General features: G+C 40.9%; 1 protein-coding gene across 5 annotated transcripts in view; it reads right to left on the bottom strand.

Moving 5' to 3' along the window:
- sbf1 (SET binding factor 1) overlaps nucleotides 1-15,673 on the bottom strand; it is a 69,082-nt gene extending 53,409 nt beyond the window's left edge. For all 5 annotated transcript variants that reach the window (XM_058623751.1, XM_058623750.1, XM_058623748.1 and 2 more), the window contains exon 1: nucleotides 15,452-15,673. In XM_058623751.1, coding sequence (XP_058479734.1) covers nucleotides 15,452-15,506 — 55 coding nt within the window. In that variant the 5' untranslated portion in view covers nucleotides 15,507-15,673. The remainder of the gene's footprint in view (nucleotides 1-15,451) is intronic.
- Between the last annotated feature and the right edge of the window lie 2,174 nt (nucleotides 15,674-17,847).

Consider the following 17,847-nt stretch of genomic DNA (forward strand, 5'->3'; position numbering starts at 1 on the left):
TGAGTCTGCTGAGTGAGAGGAAGTCACCTTTCAGTGATGTGGCACTGAAATTCCACACTGGAACTTTAAATCTCACAGGGGCAGGTTGGCTTAATACATTCATGCTGTTGATACATAATTTAGACTCAGAGCGTCTTCAACTGTCCAGCGACAACTGCAAACTCACATATCTGTTCTTGGCTGACAGGAGCAGAACCTGGGCTACATCCATACTACTCTGTTTTCATTTAAAAACACATGGATGCACCTAGAGCTGGAAAGAATAAGATTCTCATTGGAAAAATCAGGAAGGAAAGTTCTACAGAATGTGGCAGCCATTTATAGATCGTTTTAAGCACAATACACAGACTGATGGCAATTGTTATTAAACCCTAATATAAGTAAAGAATTAAGTGCTTACATTTTTAGTAAATTAAATTAGATTACATACTATTCTGATTTATTATTGAGATACCATATTTAACTCTAAATATTTACAGTCCTGGGTATCCTGGGTTATGTTCAAAATATGCAAAAATCTATCAAGAAAAAAAAGAAAAAAAAACACTTATGCTCTGGTTATCCCTGCAGACCAAACTACCAAACATTTACAAACATCCAAAAAAATACCAAGTAACAAACATCCAAACTGTCCAAACATTATGACCCTAACCCTAACTGTCTGGAAACTAAGAAGTTTGAAAAACAATGGAGACCTTTGTAAACAATGAATTACCCACATTTGCTTCCCAAGTATTTCTCATTAGTAGTACTTTCTAAAACAAAGCAAATAACGGTAGTGGAGAGAATCAACACCTGTTAACACTGCCACCAAGCACATGCCAAATGTTCCTAAATGGTCATATGAAAATGCTGACACTGGGTGTGAGGCCTGGCAAGTCACCAGTCTATCAAAGAACCAACATGTAGACAATCATTCACTCTCATTCACACCTATGGGAATGTTAAGCGTCGTAACTTAGAGTAATACTACTGCTCTATGCTGCCCCATGTTTCTGTTATTTTATCTATGCAATCACTTGGCAGGAGTGCAATAGCAGCTGTGTCCACACAGTGTAAGCGACACAATCAGCAAGCCACAATCCCTACTGTGATGACCAGAGACTCTATCAATGAGAAGACTGAACGGGCGTTTTCCTCCAATGATGAAGCTTTAGCAGCTAAATCTGGCTTCTATATTTTAAAGTAAGGCTGGGCATTTCAAGCAAAAATCGAAATATCGAATCTTCAATGGTAGTATTCATTCAATTCAATATTGTAAACTCTAGAGCTGAAACGATTAATCGATTACTAAATTAATTGACAACTATTCTGCTAATCGATTAATCAGTTTGAAGCTTTTTTTCATGATTAAAACATGATTTCCGATTGTTTAAGCTTCTTAAATGTGAATATTTTCTTCATTTCTTTGCTCCACATAAAGCAATCATTAAGAGTGAATCATTGTGGTTTGTGGACAAAACAAAACATTTGAGAACATCATCATTTCCAGGTTTGACACACACTGATATTTTATGGACCAAGCAATTAATCGATTAATTGAGAAAATAATAGATTATGAAAATAATCGTTAGTTGCAGCTCTGGTAAACTCCAGTGCATGAGAGCTAGTAAAAAGTGACACATGGTTCACAACATGTTGAGCTAACAGGAGCAGCTAATGAGATGCATTCAAAAACCCTGGTAAATTTCATCACTTCTGCAGTATCTACAGTGTGTTGAGCTTAAAGGAGCAGCATATTTTGATGCAAACTTTTTTGGCATTAATGATATGAATTTTTCACAGGTTTCTCTTTAGGAAAATCTCTCCTTTTGCAGAATATCACAAATTCTGGACAATCAGAACCCAACACCAGCCACAATCACCAAGGAAATGCTAGTCAACAAATACTCAAATCTTGAATTATCACACACTAACTTAACCTGATCAAAAAAGATAAAAACAATGGGAAATGGCAAAGAGAGGGGGACAGGGATGAAGAGATATTGCACAGTGGTTGTGCCAATGTGTGAGCATGAGTGGGTGGCGATGACTCCTCACACAGATGACTACTACAAGTGATGCTCTCTGACAGAGGATGGAAGGAAACCAGCCTGTCATGTGACCACTGAATAATGGCAGTCAAAGATTTGAAATGAGTGTATAGTTCAAAGTGTGTGTGTGTGTGTGTGTGTGTGTGTGTGTGTCTGCGTGCGCGCTGTTGGTGCTGAACTAAACCGCAGCTTCTCGTTCTGAGGCCTCCAAACCACAGTGATGCGTCATCATGCGACTGCAGCAGTCAGAACAGAGGGGCTCACAGTCTTGTGTGTTTCGCGTGCACAAGTGCAGATTTAGAAACAAGCTTGCTCCCATATTATGTGTCGAGATAAAAGCATCACTCAGTCACCACTAAAAACACAAGCTCACGCTGACAACATCTACTTAATTCACAGACTCTATGACTCTTTCATGTTATAATTCTTCCATCAACAAATCAGTGCTGGAACACAATGTTCCATGTAATAATACAGTTAATGATGCTATTACTACCACCACCACATAATTAACAATCTAATTTGAATCAACAAAAGTGTGTACACATCAGTGCACTACTTTTCACCATGTGCACTGATGACATAAGACATTCATAGTAAGGATGTTACAGAGAAGACGTTCTCCCAACAGTTCAGTTTGGTACAGTATGGCATGCATTATTTGCATTTCTATTTAAAATAGTACCAAAATAACCAGCACCAACCATTTGTTTTTTTGGCACCCTTGGGGTACCAGAATAAAATGGTACGGTAAGGTCAGGATGGAGTTAGACCAGCTCCACCCATGACAGTCAGCTGATTGGGCAACAGAAAACGTCACTCTGTTTGCCTATGCCAATCAAAACAAAGCAAGACTAAAAGACTAAATCAATAGGGATGTCACGATTCACCAAATCCTTGATTCAATTTGATTTTCCATTTTAAGTTCACAAATCAATAAGATTCTCAATCTTTTTTTCTCTTTTGACACAAATGGGTCTGCCATGTTTAGACTTGTCTAGGTTATTATTGGTTGAATGATAATGCATTTCATTTTTTTAGTTCTCATTTCAATTCTCTACATGGTGTCAATAGAGATTTAATGTCGATCATTTGTTTGCAATGTACCACACTAAGACCTTATTAACAAATGTAAATAATTTATTAACAATATGAGAGTAAATGTTTAAATCCAAGGTTTTCCATCACTGAATAAGGTTGCATGTCTGATACTAGTTATAGCTTTAGCGCAAGTTGAATTTGTACAGGGGTTTGAATTTGTTTGCTATGTCAGCAGTTGTCATGTTACTATTAGTTGGCAGCAGCTTTGGGTTAGCGGAAGGAGGTAATGTGTAGTCGTGCTACAATGGCTAAAACAACACCATCACCTCTGTCACGCCTGCAGAAATTCACCTTTGCTTTTGAAGGTCGAGATTGTGACATCATTTTGATCAATATTCAATTTACAGTCGAGATCGTGACACCCCTATAAATCGATTTGGACGTTTTGAAATCGATTTCGAATCTTTGAGGATAAGGATCAAGGTTTTTACATGAATCCATTTTCTTTCTACACCTCTAGTTTATACCATGACTTCTCAAAAATAATTGGCTGTTTGCGCTGATGCTGCACAGAGCTGTCATGTGCCTCACTCAACACCACCGTTGCTCATTTGCTTGCACACATGCAACAAGCTCAAGCTTCTGGCCGAAAAAATACAAAAGTATGACATCATCTAACTTGGCTCTCCACCACCACACCCCCTGACAGCACTCTCTCTTTCTGTTTACCCAGCCTGCCATAACACACGCATCCATTGATGCAATCATAAAATAATCCAATGCACACCCATTCTTAGGCAAGTTTTTTTCAGTCATTTGAAGGAGGCTGAGTCACTCTATGATTAAAAGCAGAAGCACGGCTACAAACTGAGGCCCATCACTGGGGTCAGAGACAACACAGTATGGTTTTTAGTCCACACATCAACAGTTGACATTGGCAGCTGTCTAGATTTGACAGAAGTGGTAATCCTGTATAAATAAATGAGCCAACGCATGTTTAAAAAGTGACTCGCTGAGCAAAGCTGTCAATTAGGAACCAAAAAAAAACCTCATCACCCTGGAGACAATGTGGGACATTTTATTTGAGTAAAAAGCTCTTCAGTAAATTCACATCCTTCCTGCACACCACCCAAAACCCCACAATGAAAAGGCTTTTCAGGAGAGGAAATGGCTTCAGAGAAGAGAGGGGGGCACAATAGCCAGACCGACTATTATTTCACTTTTTGAGCTGCTTCAGATCTAATTTGCATGACAATAGCACAGACTGATAATTGATGACTTGAGCGTTGATTTAGTTTGGTTAACGGTCTACCAGTGTCCTCTGCTTTAGTGTCCTCAGCTTTAATCTGAGTAAAAAGACTTTACAGAGGGATCTGTAAAGTCTTGGGGTTAACTTCCTTTGAAAACATAACATTAAGTAGTAAGTAAACCAGAAGATTTTAATTCTAAAGCGATCATATACTTTTTCAAATATTGTTTCTCCCAATAAACCCTCCGAAATGTTACACACTGGAATTTAAGTCATATCCTTCTTACATGTGGTTTGTAAACCAATATATTAATGATGAAATCTGCAGTGTTTCTACAACTCTGAACATCGTGTAATATTTTACGGGCAGCCAGTCAGAAGGGAGAAGCTGTAACTTGTTGTGCATTCATTTGATAAACTATCAGAGATTGGAGCAAGAACAAACCATGAAAACATTATTAAATGTTAAATATACTTTACAAAATACAGTTCAGTGTTGGCCTGGGGCAGAGACTCATACAGAGGTCACACTGCCAGCTGACTGTCACTGCCCAGTGCCAAACAGCCGAAGTGGCATACAATTACCAGCACAGAAAACTTGTACAGACGCCGACAGTTGTCACTAACCACCAGCTCAGCACAGTTTCAGCCTGTAACAGACCAGACACTACTTACTCCTCACTTCTTACTCTCTTCTGGACAACCTATTCCAGCTGAAAACTGAAGTCTGTAAATTGCTCTCTTCACACACCAAAGTCCACACAGAAAATCAGCAATTTTACAGCACAGCACACAGGAGTTGTTGATCCACTGCTGCCTCCATAACTAAGGTCGGACTCGGTTCAATTAGGGGTTGCAACATTCCAACATTGCTGTACCGCGTTTGCTTTCACACTGCACTTTAGTGAAACGAACTGAACCTTTTGAGTAACGTATTCCCCTCGTCGCTGCATCAAGAATTACTGAAAGAGAAGAAGTTCAGTTCAAGAAAACTCACTCATCTGTTGGTTAATGCAGGACAACTTATGTTTCCTCCACATAAGAGCAAAACACTATCGTTAAACTATCGTTTATGTGAACATACGGCACATATATACGCTGCAACAATAGACTCAGCCATTTCTACCGGCTATCGTTCTTCATGCGCACATGTTTTGGTTGCGTTTACCCACAATGCCCTGCGTTGTAGTCCGCTTCCTGCATTTGGTTTACCTGAAGCAAACCGAGACCTACGTTTTTAGGCGGATCAGAGATTTGTTGCGTATAGCCAAAGGAACCAGACTTTACGAGTAAACGAACTAGGATTAGATTTAGAAAGGCTGGTGTGAATGCACCCTAAGTTTAAATGTGTTATTTTGTGACTTCTGTGTTTCAATTTCTTTGGTCAAGTTTAACCAAGTGACACAAACGAAAACAAGGCTGCACTAGACCAGCAGCTTGAGCATCCCTGCAAGCTAAAAACACAGATTTTCTCTATGGACTTTGGTGAGGGAGAGTGAGTGGTATTATGCAGTATTAGCAGTATTTAATGCTGAAAAAAAGCCCCAAATACAGTATATTCTTCAGATGAGAAAGACACTTTGCCTGCATGCCTGACATAATGTTCCTCTGTCCTGTCTTATAGCGCTCTAACTAACGATTAATTTCATAATATTATTTATGAAATATATTATCATATATTATTTGTTTGTCCATAAAATGTAAGAAAATGTTGAAAAGGTCAATTGGTGTTTCCCAAACCTTGAAATGCTGATGTTCTCAGATGTCTTGTTTTGTCCACAAAGATTTCTTTGTCGAATGGAGAAAAGAAACCAGAAAATATAAAATGGAATTTTCACAAGACTTCTCAAGAAGCTCAAGAATTACTTGTTTTAATTAGCCGACATGGGGGGGCACCCTAGACAGGTCGCCAGTCTATCACAGGGCCATATAGAGACAAACAACCATCCACCCTCACACTCATACCTACAGCAAATTCAGAGTGTGCAGTTTGTCTCCCCCAAACTGGAGGAAACCGACGCACACACAGGAAGAACATGCAAACTCCATGCAGAAAGGATAAAGCGGTAGAGGATTAATTCATTCATTTTTAAAAAACTCTAAAATCGAATAATTGATTGACGATTAATTTAGTAACCGATTAATAACCGGTTAATTCAATCATCATTGCAGCTGTATCTAAAACCTCAGCATGGTAAGCGACTCAAGAAATAACCCATTGGTAATGAAATAAATAATTGGGTGCAAATGGCATAAGGAATCCACAGAGCAGCATCATTGATAAATTCTGCATTCATGCTCAGGGCAAAACACACAGCTTTTATCTTAAAGTCAAGAACTGATCTAAGGATTAAAAGGAAGATGACAACCGTAAACAAGAGGATACAACAGGATTAATACATATGATAATCCACTGCTGACACAATTAACTGCAGGAAATGGTAATGGGTTTTTTCAAGAGGAAGATGCAAACAAGACTTCCGTGAGCTAACCCAGAATACTGCAACAGGAAACAAGATAGTTTGAGCTGAAGAATGCAATCACAATGTATCTTTAGCATGCAGATCTATTGTCTTCACTCTGTGACACACATCACATCCTACAACATCGTCTTCTTTCCTCTACCTTGTCTCTGCATCAGATTTTAGTTTTAAATCAAGCCTTGGAAACCCAGCCACAGCATTAAACATGTTCCAGTATACTGTTATGTGAGGTAGAGCAGAAGTAAAACTGAAAAAATGTCTGAATAGTGTGGTCACATCAACTGCTTATTTTTTATTATTTATAAGATTAGATTAGCACAGTTGTTTCAGATTGATGGGGCCGGTTAAAACCATGATGAATGATTTACAGTCAGCTTTGCCTCAGCTCTTACACGACCACACAGATTGGCATTTACGGTGTTGTGAAATGGTCTTGGATTAGGGATGTCTTGATATTACTTGTTTCATCTGATACAATATGACAACTTTGAGTAACTTCTGACACCAAAATCAGTCTAGTACAGTTGTTTTTTTTTCTCATCTTTGTGATGTTTTTACTATCCATCCATAAGCAGCCATCTTAAAATTATAATGCCCAATATCCTGCACCCGTAAAGAAGAAATAGCCAACCCACATTTTATAGGTTGTACATTTGGGAAATATCAGATTTGGCGTCTTTTTCCAATATCAAATCCTGTGACGTCGACCAGTGTTGGACTGATACAGTCCAAATACAGTGCAAATAAAATTAATTATTAATTGATCTGTTTCAGTGTTTATTTTAGGGATGGCATGATATTATTTTTTCGTGTATGATATACATAATATCGCAAATTCTACCGATACCAGCCCAATACATTCATTTTAGATTATGATGTGTGCTGCTGTGTGCTGCTCCTCTTGACCAGGTCACCCTTGGAAAAGAGAATTCGATTTCAATAGGTTCTACCTGGTAAAATAATAATTAATAATTATTTTACAGCCATTTCAAAGACATTATTCTGCAACTGTGTAACAAATATTCTTCTCCCATGAAGAAGAAATAAAAAGCCCAACATGACTCACTAGATCGGATATCGGGTCCTATTCCAATACTGACACTGAGCATCGTATCGGCCCATGCCTTGTTTTTTATTTAATTAATTAAAACAAGTTATCTGACTCTTCTGCTTAAATGTGAATATTATCTGGTTTCTTTGCTCCATATAACAAAAAATAATTAAAACTAAATCATTTTGGTTTGCGGAAAAAACAAGATATTTGAGAATATAATTTCCAGGTTTGGGAAACACTGGTCAAGATCTTTTGACATTTTTGACATTGACAAGCTTTGCTGCTGCACTACAGCCACACAGGTGAAAGAGCAGTCAAAAAGTGCTGTCTGTGCAATTTATTATCCTGGCCCTGACTCACAACTGCTACCATGGTTGCAATGTTTTTCCTGTTTATAGATACATGCAGTGTCTCAGACTATCATTACACACATGCATATCAAATAATAAGATTATTTTGGCTGTCTAATCTACTGAACTAATCTAATGGAACATAATATTCACAATGATTGTTTCATCAGTGTTTGATTACCCACAACTAAGAATTGTTCTGTTATGTTTCTTAGAATGAGCCTTTTATATCTAAACCACTAGCAGGACCTCTTTAACTGAGTCCTCCGTGTTTGTACAGCAGCACAGAACAGTCAAACCAGACACTGACTCTTTCACATTTCAGTATGATATAATATCTTTGTTCTTCTCTCTCTCTGGTTTTGCAGCTGCTCAGGAGTGTACCACCACCAGTCTAAAGCATTTAGCTTTAAAAATAATCTAACCTTTAAATAACACAGACCTATTACATGTAAAATAAATACAGACCATTAAGCTAGGTCTGGACCGATAACCATTCCTTTTACACGTGTTACACATAAGATTAGACAGATTTGACCTGAAGGCCATTTTAATAAATATGAGCCCGCAGTTGCCACTCACCCACTCTTACTGATGCAATTATTTGACCATCACAGATTTACTGGAAACTGACTGATCAAAGCTTAGAGATCTGTTAATATTATGACAAACTTTTACACAAAAGACTGCATCAGTCAGTGTTTTATACTGACAGTTTTTAAGATGGATTTTGAAGGTAAAAGAGTGCAACATTTTTACATAACTGCCACTGTACACAGTCTTTAGCACCTCATGAGTAAGCATGACACAGACATGGTGTTGCAGTGATGCAGCTACCACATCTCCCAGCCAGGCAGCCTCACACATCAATCACTGCTAATCCTACCAACCCCCCTATCTTCAAATGAAAACGGTTCTGGACACGCTGGAAACACCCCTCAGGGATTTGAGCAACCACCAGCGGGGTGACTGAGAGCAGCACTGACTCACTATTTGTCCCAAGAGGGGACAGAGAAATTCTCCAAATTCCAGGGAAGCCATCAAAGCGCTTAGGAGGAGGGCATCCCTATTGCACCCCCTTTACACACAGACACACAAAAACATGCACACATACAAACATGTGTATGTACAATATTCATGGTGAAATTTCCTTCATTTAAATTTAACAGAAAGTTGCTTCCAGTCCAATTTAATGCATGTGCACAATATGTTAAAACACGCCCTTGCATGAAAACACGCAATGTGGAAGTAAATACCAAATAAAAGTATTTTACAAAAGATCCTAACTGTAACTACACCTTAAATGTGCAGACTTAAATCTAGTGCAAAAGACAATTATTGAGCAATAGAGACATATATGTAAAGATAATCTACACAGCCTTGGATTACAAATTACTACTTAGCTTTTGATAGAAGTAGTAGTGTCTTCTGAAACAAGTGGTCTACATGGTCCCGTCTGTATAGAAGCCTAAGTGCATCACTATCATCAGCATACACACACACACAGACACACAAACACGTGCGCACACTCTTGTCTATATCTGCATAGTAGGAATGAGGGCAACTTTGGGGCCCTGGGGCCAGCAGCTCCCTCATGAATAACAAGCATTCAGCACAGCAGACAAGACTGCTGTGATTCATACACACACACACACACACAGGACAGTTTCTCCCTGACCACAGCACCAAGGCATCCATCTGTAAAAATTACAAAAGTGTTTCCTTTTTTTTCCTTATAATTGCAAGAAAACTTTTTACAATTAAAAGAATTCCTGAGATTCTTTTAATTAAAAGATCAAATTTAAAGCAACATTTTTAGCCACCGTCCACTTCGGGCAAAATCATTTAACTGTGAGAATTGGTCAGTGTGCTCATCACAGAGACACCAGCAGCCCGTTGCCACGGCAATGCAGCAAACACACAGAGACGGCCACAGGCATTCGGGCGGCCATCTGAGCGGCAGCAGGCGGGAGAGCGGGACGCGCCAACACACAACGCCAGTGTATAGCCTCCACCAAGCATCACTCTGTCCCTGCATGAAAGACAGATTGTGAGGGGCTATTTCTGGAGGGCCTGATCTGCTCTGGAGTGGAGTGATGGAGGAAGTGGCTGCCCACAGGCAGGCACTGCTGGCACAATCTCACACAGACACAGACACACACACACACACACACACACTTTATCCAGCTTCAACTTGCACTTAACTTTGCATACAGTGGCTTCTGCATGACATGCACCTGCAAGTGCCAAATGAATTAGTCAAAGCTTTGTCACAATAACAGAAAAATAGTGACTGTGTGATATGATGACAGGAAAATAACACTCATGTTATGCCTCTACCCTGTCTGCAATCCACTTTTTGTCTTTATGACAATCATTTTCATTATTTGGACAAAAGCTTTGCGCTCTATGCACAGACGCACAGACGCAGGCATGAAAATTGCAGGACAGCAATGCAAACAAACAAACGTGAAGGAGAGTGCATGTGACAGAGTGAGGTAAAGGTGAACTAGCCAAGATGAAACAAAGAAATTGTACAAGAGGAAGTACTTTTTTGGCAAGGCGACATCTTCTTTTTTACTGGAAATCTACTACAGCTCCTTCCAGTACCCAATGGCTCCAGGACGTTATGTCTTTTCTGAAGCTTGAAAAAATTAAATATTCACTGAGATCTGATTCCACTAAATTTTATTCTAAATGGCAGTCTCTCTTAGATTTTTTCAGGTCTCTTCCATCCTTATCTCTCGATTGACGGATCCCCCTGTAGGTAGTTAGTTTGATTATGTTTTGTGTTAGTTTATTTATTTTTCATTTTCTCCTTTTGTTTTTTATAAAAAATGTATAAGTTTTATGAATATTTGTTTGGATTTTGTTCACTTTGAGGGAGGGGAAAAAAAACAAAAAAGTAATATGGTTCTTTTACTACTCCTTTGTGATGCACATTACATTACAGGTATTTTTTTGTTTTTTTTTTCTGTTTTCACAACTGTGGCTTATAGTGCTGTTTTTCCAAATGTGCCATATTTCTCAATAAAAATATTTAAAAAAAAAAAAAAAAGAGGAAGTACTTTTTGGTATAAGAAAACGTATCTTTTAAAAACAATACTGTAGTGCATAATGTTTTAAATACAAATGCTATCAGTTCATCCCTAAATGCTACATCGTTTCCGTTCACGAAAACCAAATTGAGGCAGAATAACGTCTGCCTCAATAATCTGCAAAAGTTACGTGCTGCAGCTTTAAGTTTCCAAAATGATTTTACGTAAAGCCACTGTGATCAATGCTGTTTTGACTGGCTTCCTTTTGGCAAATGGCCAAACTTCATGTGCAGAGACGACCGCCACTTTGTGGACTTCAGGTTCCTGATTGGATGAAGTGTTGTGGGATACTGGACAGGTTCAATTCATATGTAGACTATGTTGCCAGTGTTTTCTGAACCTGAATGAGTAAAAAAAGCTACTCTTCTACAGGCTGGTAGAAGCCTCAATGACAAAGAACAGCAAGATTTGAAATCAAGGATTTTACCACTAACAGCAGCTTTAGATCCTGGCACACTACAATCATCACAACACTATCTCAGTTACAGCACTCTGCATTGTGTATTTTTTGTTCTGTTTACTTTGTTATTACTATTACGGTGCTAGCATGGTTAGCAAACAGTAATGTCATAACTCCCAAGTCAACCTGAGTTAAGTAAACACAAAAGCCCACAGGAGCTCAGTCTGCGCAGATGAGTATGTCATTGTCTCCCCACCGGTCTGTAAAGTTATGAATGGCCTGTATTTGTCTGCAGGGCTGTCAGGGGTGTATGTGTGTGTGATTGTGTGAGCAGAAGAGGCTGGGCTTCACTGGAGGTTGCGTATGCCAGAGCTGTCAGTCCCGGCCTGAAAACATCCGCCCTGCATTCATTTGAGAGCCACAGGAGCAGCGGTGACCAACACCCTCAAACTGCAGCACCACAGGCACACAGATGGAGCAACAATGCAGCCTGTATGTTAGCGTCAGACAACTAAACAAGAGCCCTTTTCCCAGTATTCCAGACATACACGCAGAGAATAACGGGATTCTCATACTAAACATGTCTCCCTTGGGTCTCCTCCTCCTGTTTCCTGTTTGGACTTTACACCATGTATCTAATTGGCTGCCATTCTTTTGGTGCAGTGAAGTTTACCACTGTCAAAATACGGCATCGTGCTGTGTTCGAGAGACCCTTGCAAGGGGGACCACACCCCAGCAACTATAGACTCATTCCATCTCAACAGCAGCCATTTTGGCTCTAAACGTGCAACTTAGCATCTAGGTTGAGCACAATGTAGGCAATCCGACACCTTAAAAGAGACAATAAAAGAGGGTGAATGGAAGATTCAAGGCTCGGCCCTCAGGTTAGTGTCTCTTACACACAATCACCATCCACGAACTGACTTCCATCTAAAATCTTAAAGAGATACATGTATGTAAACACCCACAAGGTGTTTCTTACAATGTAAGTCCTGAAAGCCTGTCAGTGCCCACGCTAGCAAGACATTCCACTTTGCGCGCGCATTCACACACACACACACACACACACACACACACACACACTAGCACACACGTAGACAGGATGCATGAGATGTTTAGACACAAAAGGAAACTCCACTGTACTGCAGAATTCCTGGTATTCTTATGATTGAAGACCTTGAGTTGTAGCCAAGTTTTGTGGCCGAGTGATTTCTAATGCAGTGCCAGCAGCACCACAGCTGGAAAAATGAAAATACAACAAAAATAAATAAAAAAATAAATGTTTACGGCCTTGCATAAACAAAGTTTAGAAACCACCATTGTCAGAGTCTGAAAACAGCCCCACCCCCAGACTTTCACTATTGATACTGTGGCAGACCTTGGTTATTCATTGGTGAACACACTGTGAAGAGGAAAATGGCCACCATAAGCTGTTGTAGAAATCTAGACACATCTCTTTGGGCGATTAAGTGTGACAGACAAAACTAGTGGAGCAGAACACGGCATCAAACTCAAAGACAGAGCAGAGGTGTACTGATCTTACTTAAGGTTGTCAAAAATATCAAATACTAATCAATAATCTATCATCTACCGCTTTATCCTCCACCAGAGGGTCACGGGGGGTGCTGTGCCAATCTCAGCTGACATAGGGCGATAGGCGGGGTACACCCTGGACAGTTCGCCAGTCCATCGCAGGGCCACACACAGATAGAGACAAACAACCATTCACTCTCACACTCACACCTACGGTCAATTGAGAGTGTCCAGTTTACTTAATCCCTCCATATTAATCCATATTGCATGTTTTTGGACTGTGGGAGGAAGCCGGAGAACCTGGAGAAAACCCACGCACACACGGGGAGAACATGCAAACTCCATGCAGACGGGCCCCTGGTCTTCTTGCTGCAAAGGCAAGAGTGCTAACCACTACACCAACCATGTGGCCCCTAATCGATAATAAAACATTTATTTAGATTTGCAATGGTATCAACAGTGGTAGCTGAACTTAACAACTCTTTTTTCCACACAAATGGAAACGTGGTGCCAAGCAAACAGAGGCAAAAAAATTAACTCTAAAAATTATATTATTATATTGTGTTGTCATTGATGTCATTTGTGTTTTTTGTTCTAGTACCCTCCTCCTGTGGGGTTGAAAATGGTACAGAAAATGTAGTATTTTCCTGAGTATCAGAATCGAATTTGAAATTCTAGCTTTCAGGCAACCCTAACTTGCCTACAGAGGAAGTTCTCAATAATAAGTTAAAGATGGTTTGTGAGTGCATCACGACGATGGAGATGTCAATAAATATGGGTGCAATGTCATGGCAGCCACTGATGATATTTCATACAACAAAACATCTCCACCTGGAAGCACAGAAGAGAGTTGCTGCACAGACTGAGGTGGCTGTAATGGGGAAACGCCAACAATCATTATCACCCTTTAATGTTTGGGTTTACAAGGCATGGGAGCCTTGATTCATTAAAACCATTCTGTGGCTTTATTGTCTGGTTCCCAGATGCTTTTTACAGGCCTGTTCGGCTCTGTGTTGCACTGAGGCAGGGTAGAACAGGAAGGAGAGTTTCTGCAGCGTATGCAGTGTCCACGTTATAACATCCTGTATTCAGTCCCTTCTGAAAACAGAAAAATCCAAGATGCAATAAAAGTGCTTCCATGCAATCAGAGATGTGATGAGGATTGCTCCAGCAGCATAATCGAGCTAAAAGCCAGTTCCTTGCTTGCTTTTAGCCACAGAGGGGCTGTCATGTCACAATTTACGTCCACTGAATAAATCATAAACAAAAAAATTCCACTCTGAATAAAAGGCCCCGGCACGTTACAAGTGGCATGCTCCCATCAGATGAATATTTCATGTAAAAACCGGGTCATTATAGTCTACTACTAAGATCTAGGCCAAGGCTCAGGCTGGGGGGGGGGGGGTTCAGATAACGGTCCCCAACCCCGTCCCGACAAGACAAGGGGAGCAGAGCTTTGGTCCAAGGGGTTCGGGGAGGGGCAAAGCCATCAGGGTTTTAATCCACACTAACCACAGACAAAAGAAAAACAACCAGCAATTATGCAGAGAAGTTTCAACCCCCAGTTTAAAGAAGCTTTTCAATCAAGTCCAAGCGGACATCGGGCAGCGTTTTCGTGCTGCCTGTCCCAAGTGAGAGAGCTGTTAGGAGCCTGCAGCAGCAGCAGCAGCAGCACTCTGACAGCTCACTAACTACCAGCTTCAAAAGCAGCTCTCCTTCAGCTGACCACAGTGGCACCGCTGCCAACACGTGTGAATGAGGGAAACAGAAAGCGGGTGATTAAATCCGTTTTAAGGCCACAGTCGAGCAAACAGGACCCCCACCGCCCCCCACCCTCCTCTCCCTCCCTCTCTCCCTCCCTCCCCCAGAGCTAGTAGTGCTACCGTTAGCTCTTAGCAAGTTTGCTGTCAACAGAGTCCAAGTGTTTGTTTTGCTAAAGCTAAAACGTATGCGAGTGTTGAGCGTTGCGGCTAGGTTGTGCATTCAATACGTCCCCAGGCCGGACATGCGGGACACAAGCTCACAGTCGGACATTTAAGTACGCTAATCCCGTGAGGCCTGTGCGTCCCCAGCCTGCCGTGACCCGCCAACTCCGCGCTGACAGCGCTTAGCGTCGGTCAGCTGTGAGCGGCGACCGGCTTGTCCCCGCCTCCCTTCTGCAGCCACAACTCATGCTAAGCTAACAGATCAGGCTAACTCAAAGCACCCACCTCGCTTGTCGAGGTCGTAGCCGACAACCACAAAGTAGTCGGCGAGCCTGGCCATCTTTGGAGCTCACGGCGACAGGCCTTTCTCGCTGTATCCTCCGCTCTCTCTGCCGTCAATAGTCCATTCACGTCCTACCGGCGACAGACACATCACGGGCGACAGTAGCATCCTTCCAGCTGCACCCCGCCGCCATACTGTCAGAGTGCCGTGCCCTGACAGTGGAGAGCCACGAGTCTGCGCACTGAGCGACTCACAGGGAGGAGGAGAGGAGAGGAGAGGAGAGGAGGGGCTGCTCTACAGGAATGTCCCGTGAGGAGCAAGAGTGGAGCAAGTTTGACCAAACGAACAAAAAACAAAACAGTGATTATGGGGTGTATGGTGGTGATGTCTACAACAACCATTGACTCCAAACAACAAAAATGAAAAAGAAGGGCCTTAAAAAAAAAATTCAAATGTGGGTTTGTGTTGAGGGGACTTTAACTGAAACACTAACTCCTAACCACACATACGCCAGCATGGGATACCAAGATGGCCGCCACGCGTTCACTCTGGCGCTTTTACTGTTAATTGCACTTATTTGTTTCACATTAAATCTGCCGTACACTGTTTAATTAGTATCCATGGGCATGCTGTTGGAGTGTGCAAAATACCATGTAGAGTGTTATCGTCTGGCTAGCCCGAAATACGTCAAATACACACATACAAATACAAAATACACAAAAACACCGTCAATTTGGATATGATGTCACTCCCAGTTCCAACATCTGACCTGTCACACTTGAGGCTGCATGCACTCTGTCAAAATGTCTGCCATGAAAAAAGCCTGATAGCGATGTAAAAAGTTTAATATATATATTGATACAATTGGCACCATCCAAAACGATGCTTTGGACACAGCATCGTTGCCATTTCAAGTCAAATCATGACGGCAAATTATGAATCACCTTTGCTTTGCAATGGCAGTGTCATTAGTATAAAGCATGGATAAAAAAGTATATTGGAAAACATTTCTTAAAATAACAAAAACTCCATTACTATACAACTACAGTTAGAAATTATTAACATATCCACTGGAAAATGGGACAAAAATGTAACAACTCTCTCAAACACAACCTCATTTGACAGTGAGAAAGGAACTCAGCCATCATTTATTTGAATATTACAGCAGTGCTTGTCTTACTGTGACCCACAATGTCTGCCATGCAAGACACCTACGGCAATATAATAAAAGTTCACAAGATATTAATATAAAGCGTATGTATTGCACAAACACAATGACCTTAACACATTTCTGCTGTATCGTCCCAAACATTAATCTATTATCTATCTTAATTCCAGTGTTTTCTCGACTGACAGTCCTCATTCTGGACGCAGACTTTTATTTGCAGACCAAGGTCATCAGTGAGGAAAATATAAATATGAAAATATTGAACTCTTGTCCATTTGATTCATGCTAAGGCTACAGAAAACACTGTCATGTCGATAACATGTGAGTAGGAGGTGAGAGTGCGGTCTGGAGGCCGACAACCATGCGGCCTGTCCTTGGCTGTCACCACTGCCACAGCCTTGAGAGAATTCCAACACTTCCTGTGCTCTGACCTTTGAACTAAAGTGCTTATCACTCTCTGGCTGAAAACAACCCCAAAGCATGAGATGTCACATTTTTCATCAAGGGCTTTGTTTTGCTAACACTCAGATGCGAGTTGTCTCCCACTCTCTCCCACAGCTGATACTGCAGGACAGCAGCGCTGCTCTTTGGTAAACATGGCGTCTTTGTTAACGGGAGATAACATGCAGCTCTAACAGCCTGCTTTGTGATCGTTGCTTTTCAGGGAGTCGCACTGAGGTCACTGGTGCTTTTTGGTTCTCACAGCTGACGTTAACTGTATCTTTGCCTTGAACTGCACTTGACATGTTGCCAGAGATTAGAAAGACGAAGAGACAGTAAGACAAGAGGAGCACTGTCTTTCCGCACAGGATACAAGGATACACACAGTAAGGTTGTCTTTTCTAGACAAACTCTGCAATTGTCCACTCGCTTCATTATCACAGATGTTCCCTTTGTCGAAAATAAACATGCACATTAAATTATCAGTAAAGACATAATGCAAAGATGGTATTTTGCATATTTTTGTGCAAGTTATATTTTCTTAAGTAGAACACTGTGTGCAACTAAAGCTGCTTTTTGGTGGTTGTTGTTGATGATGTTATTCCGTCTCTGTTTAGTCTTCATGAACAGATGTTATATAATCTTATTTATATGGTGTGTCCATCTGAGAACAGGGTCTGTTAAGCAATACTATCAGACCTGACTGAGGGAGTGTAGGGGTGGGTGGAAGCATTTATCCCATCAAACTGCTGAACAAGTGTTTTCTTTTTTGCGCAGGGGAATTCCGTT

This window comes from Solea solea, chromosome 3 (genome assembly GCF_958295425.1).
Source record: "Solea solea chromosome 3, fSolSol10.1, whole genome shotgun sequence".
Lineage (NCBI taxonomy): Eukaryota > Metazoa > Chordata > Actinopteri > Pleuronectiformes > Soleidae > Solea > Solea solea.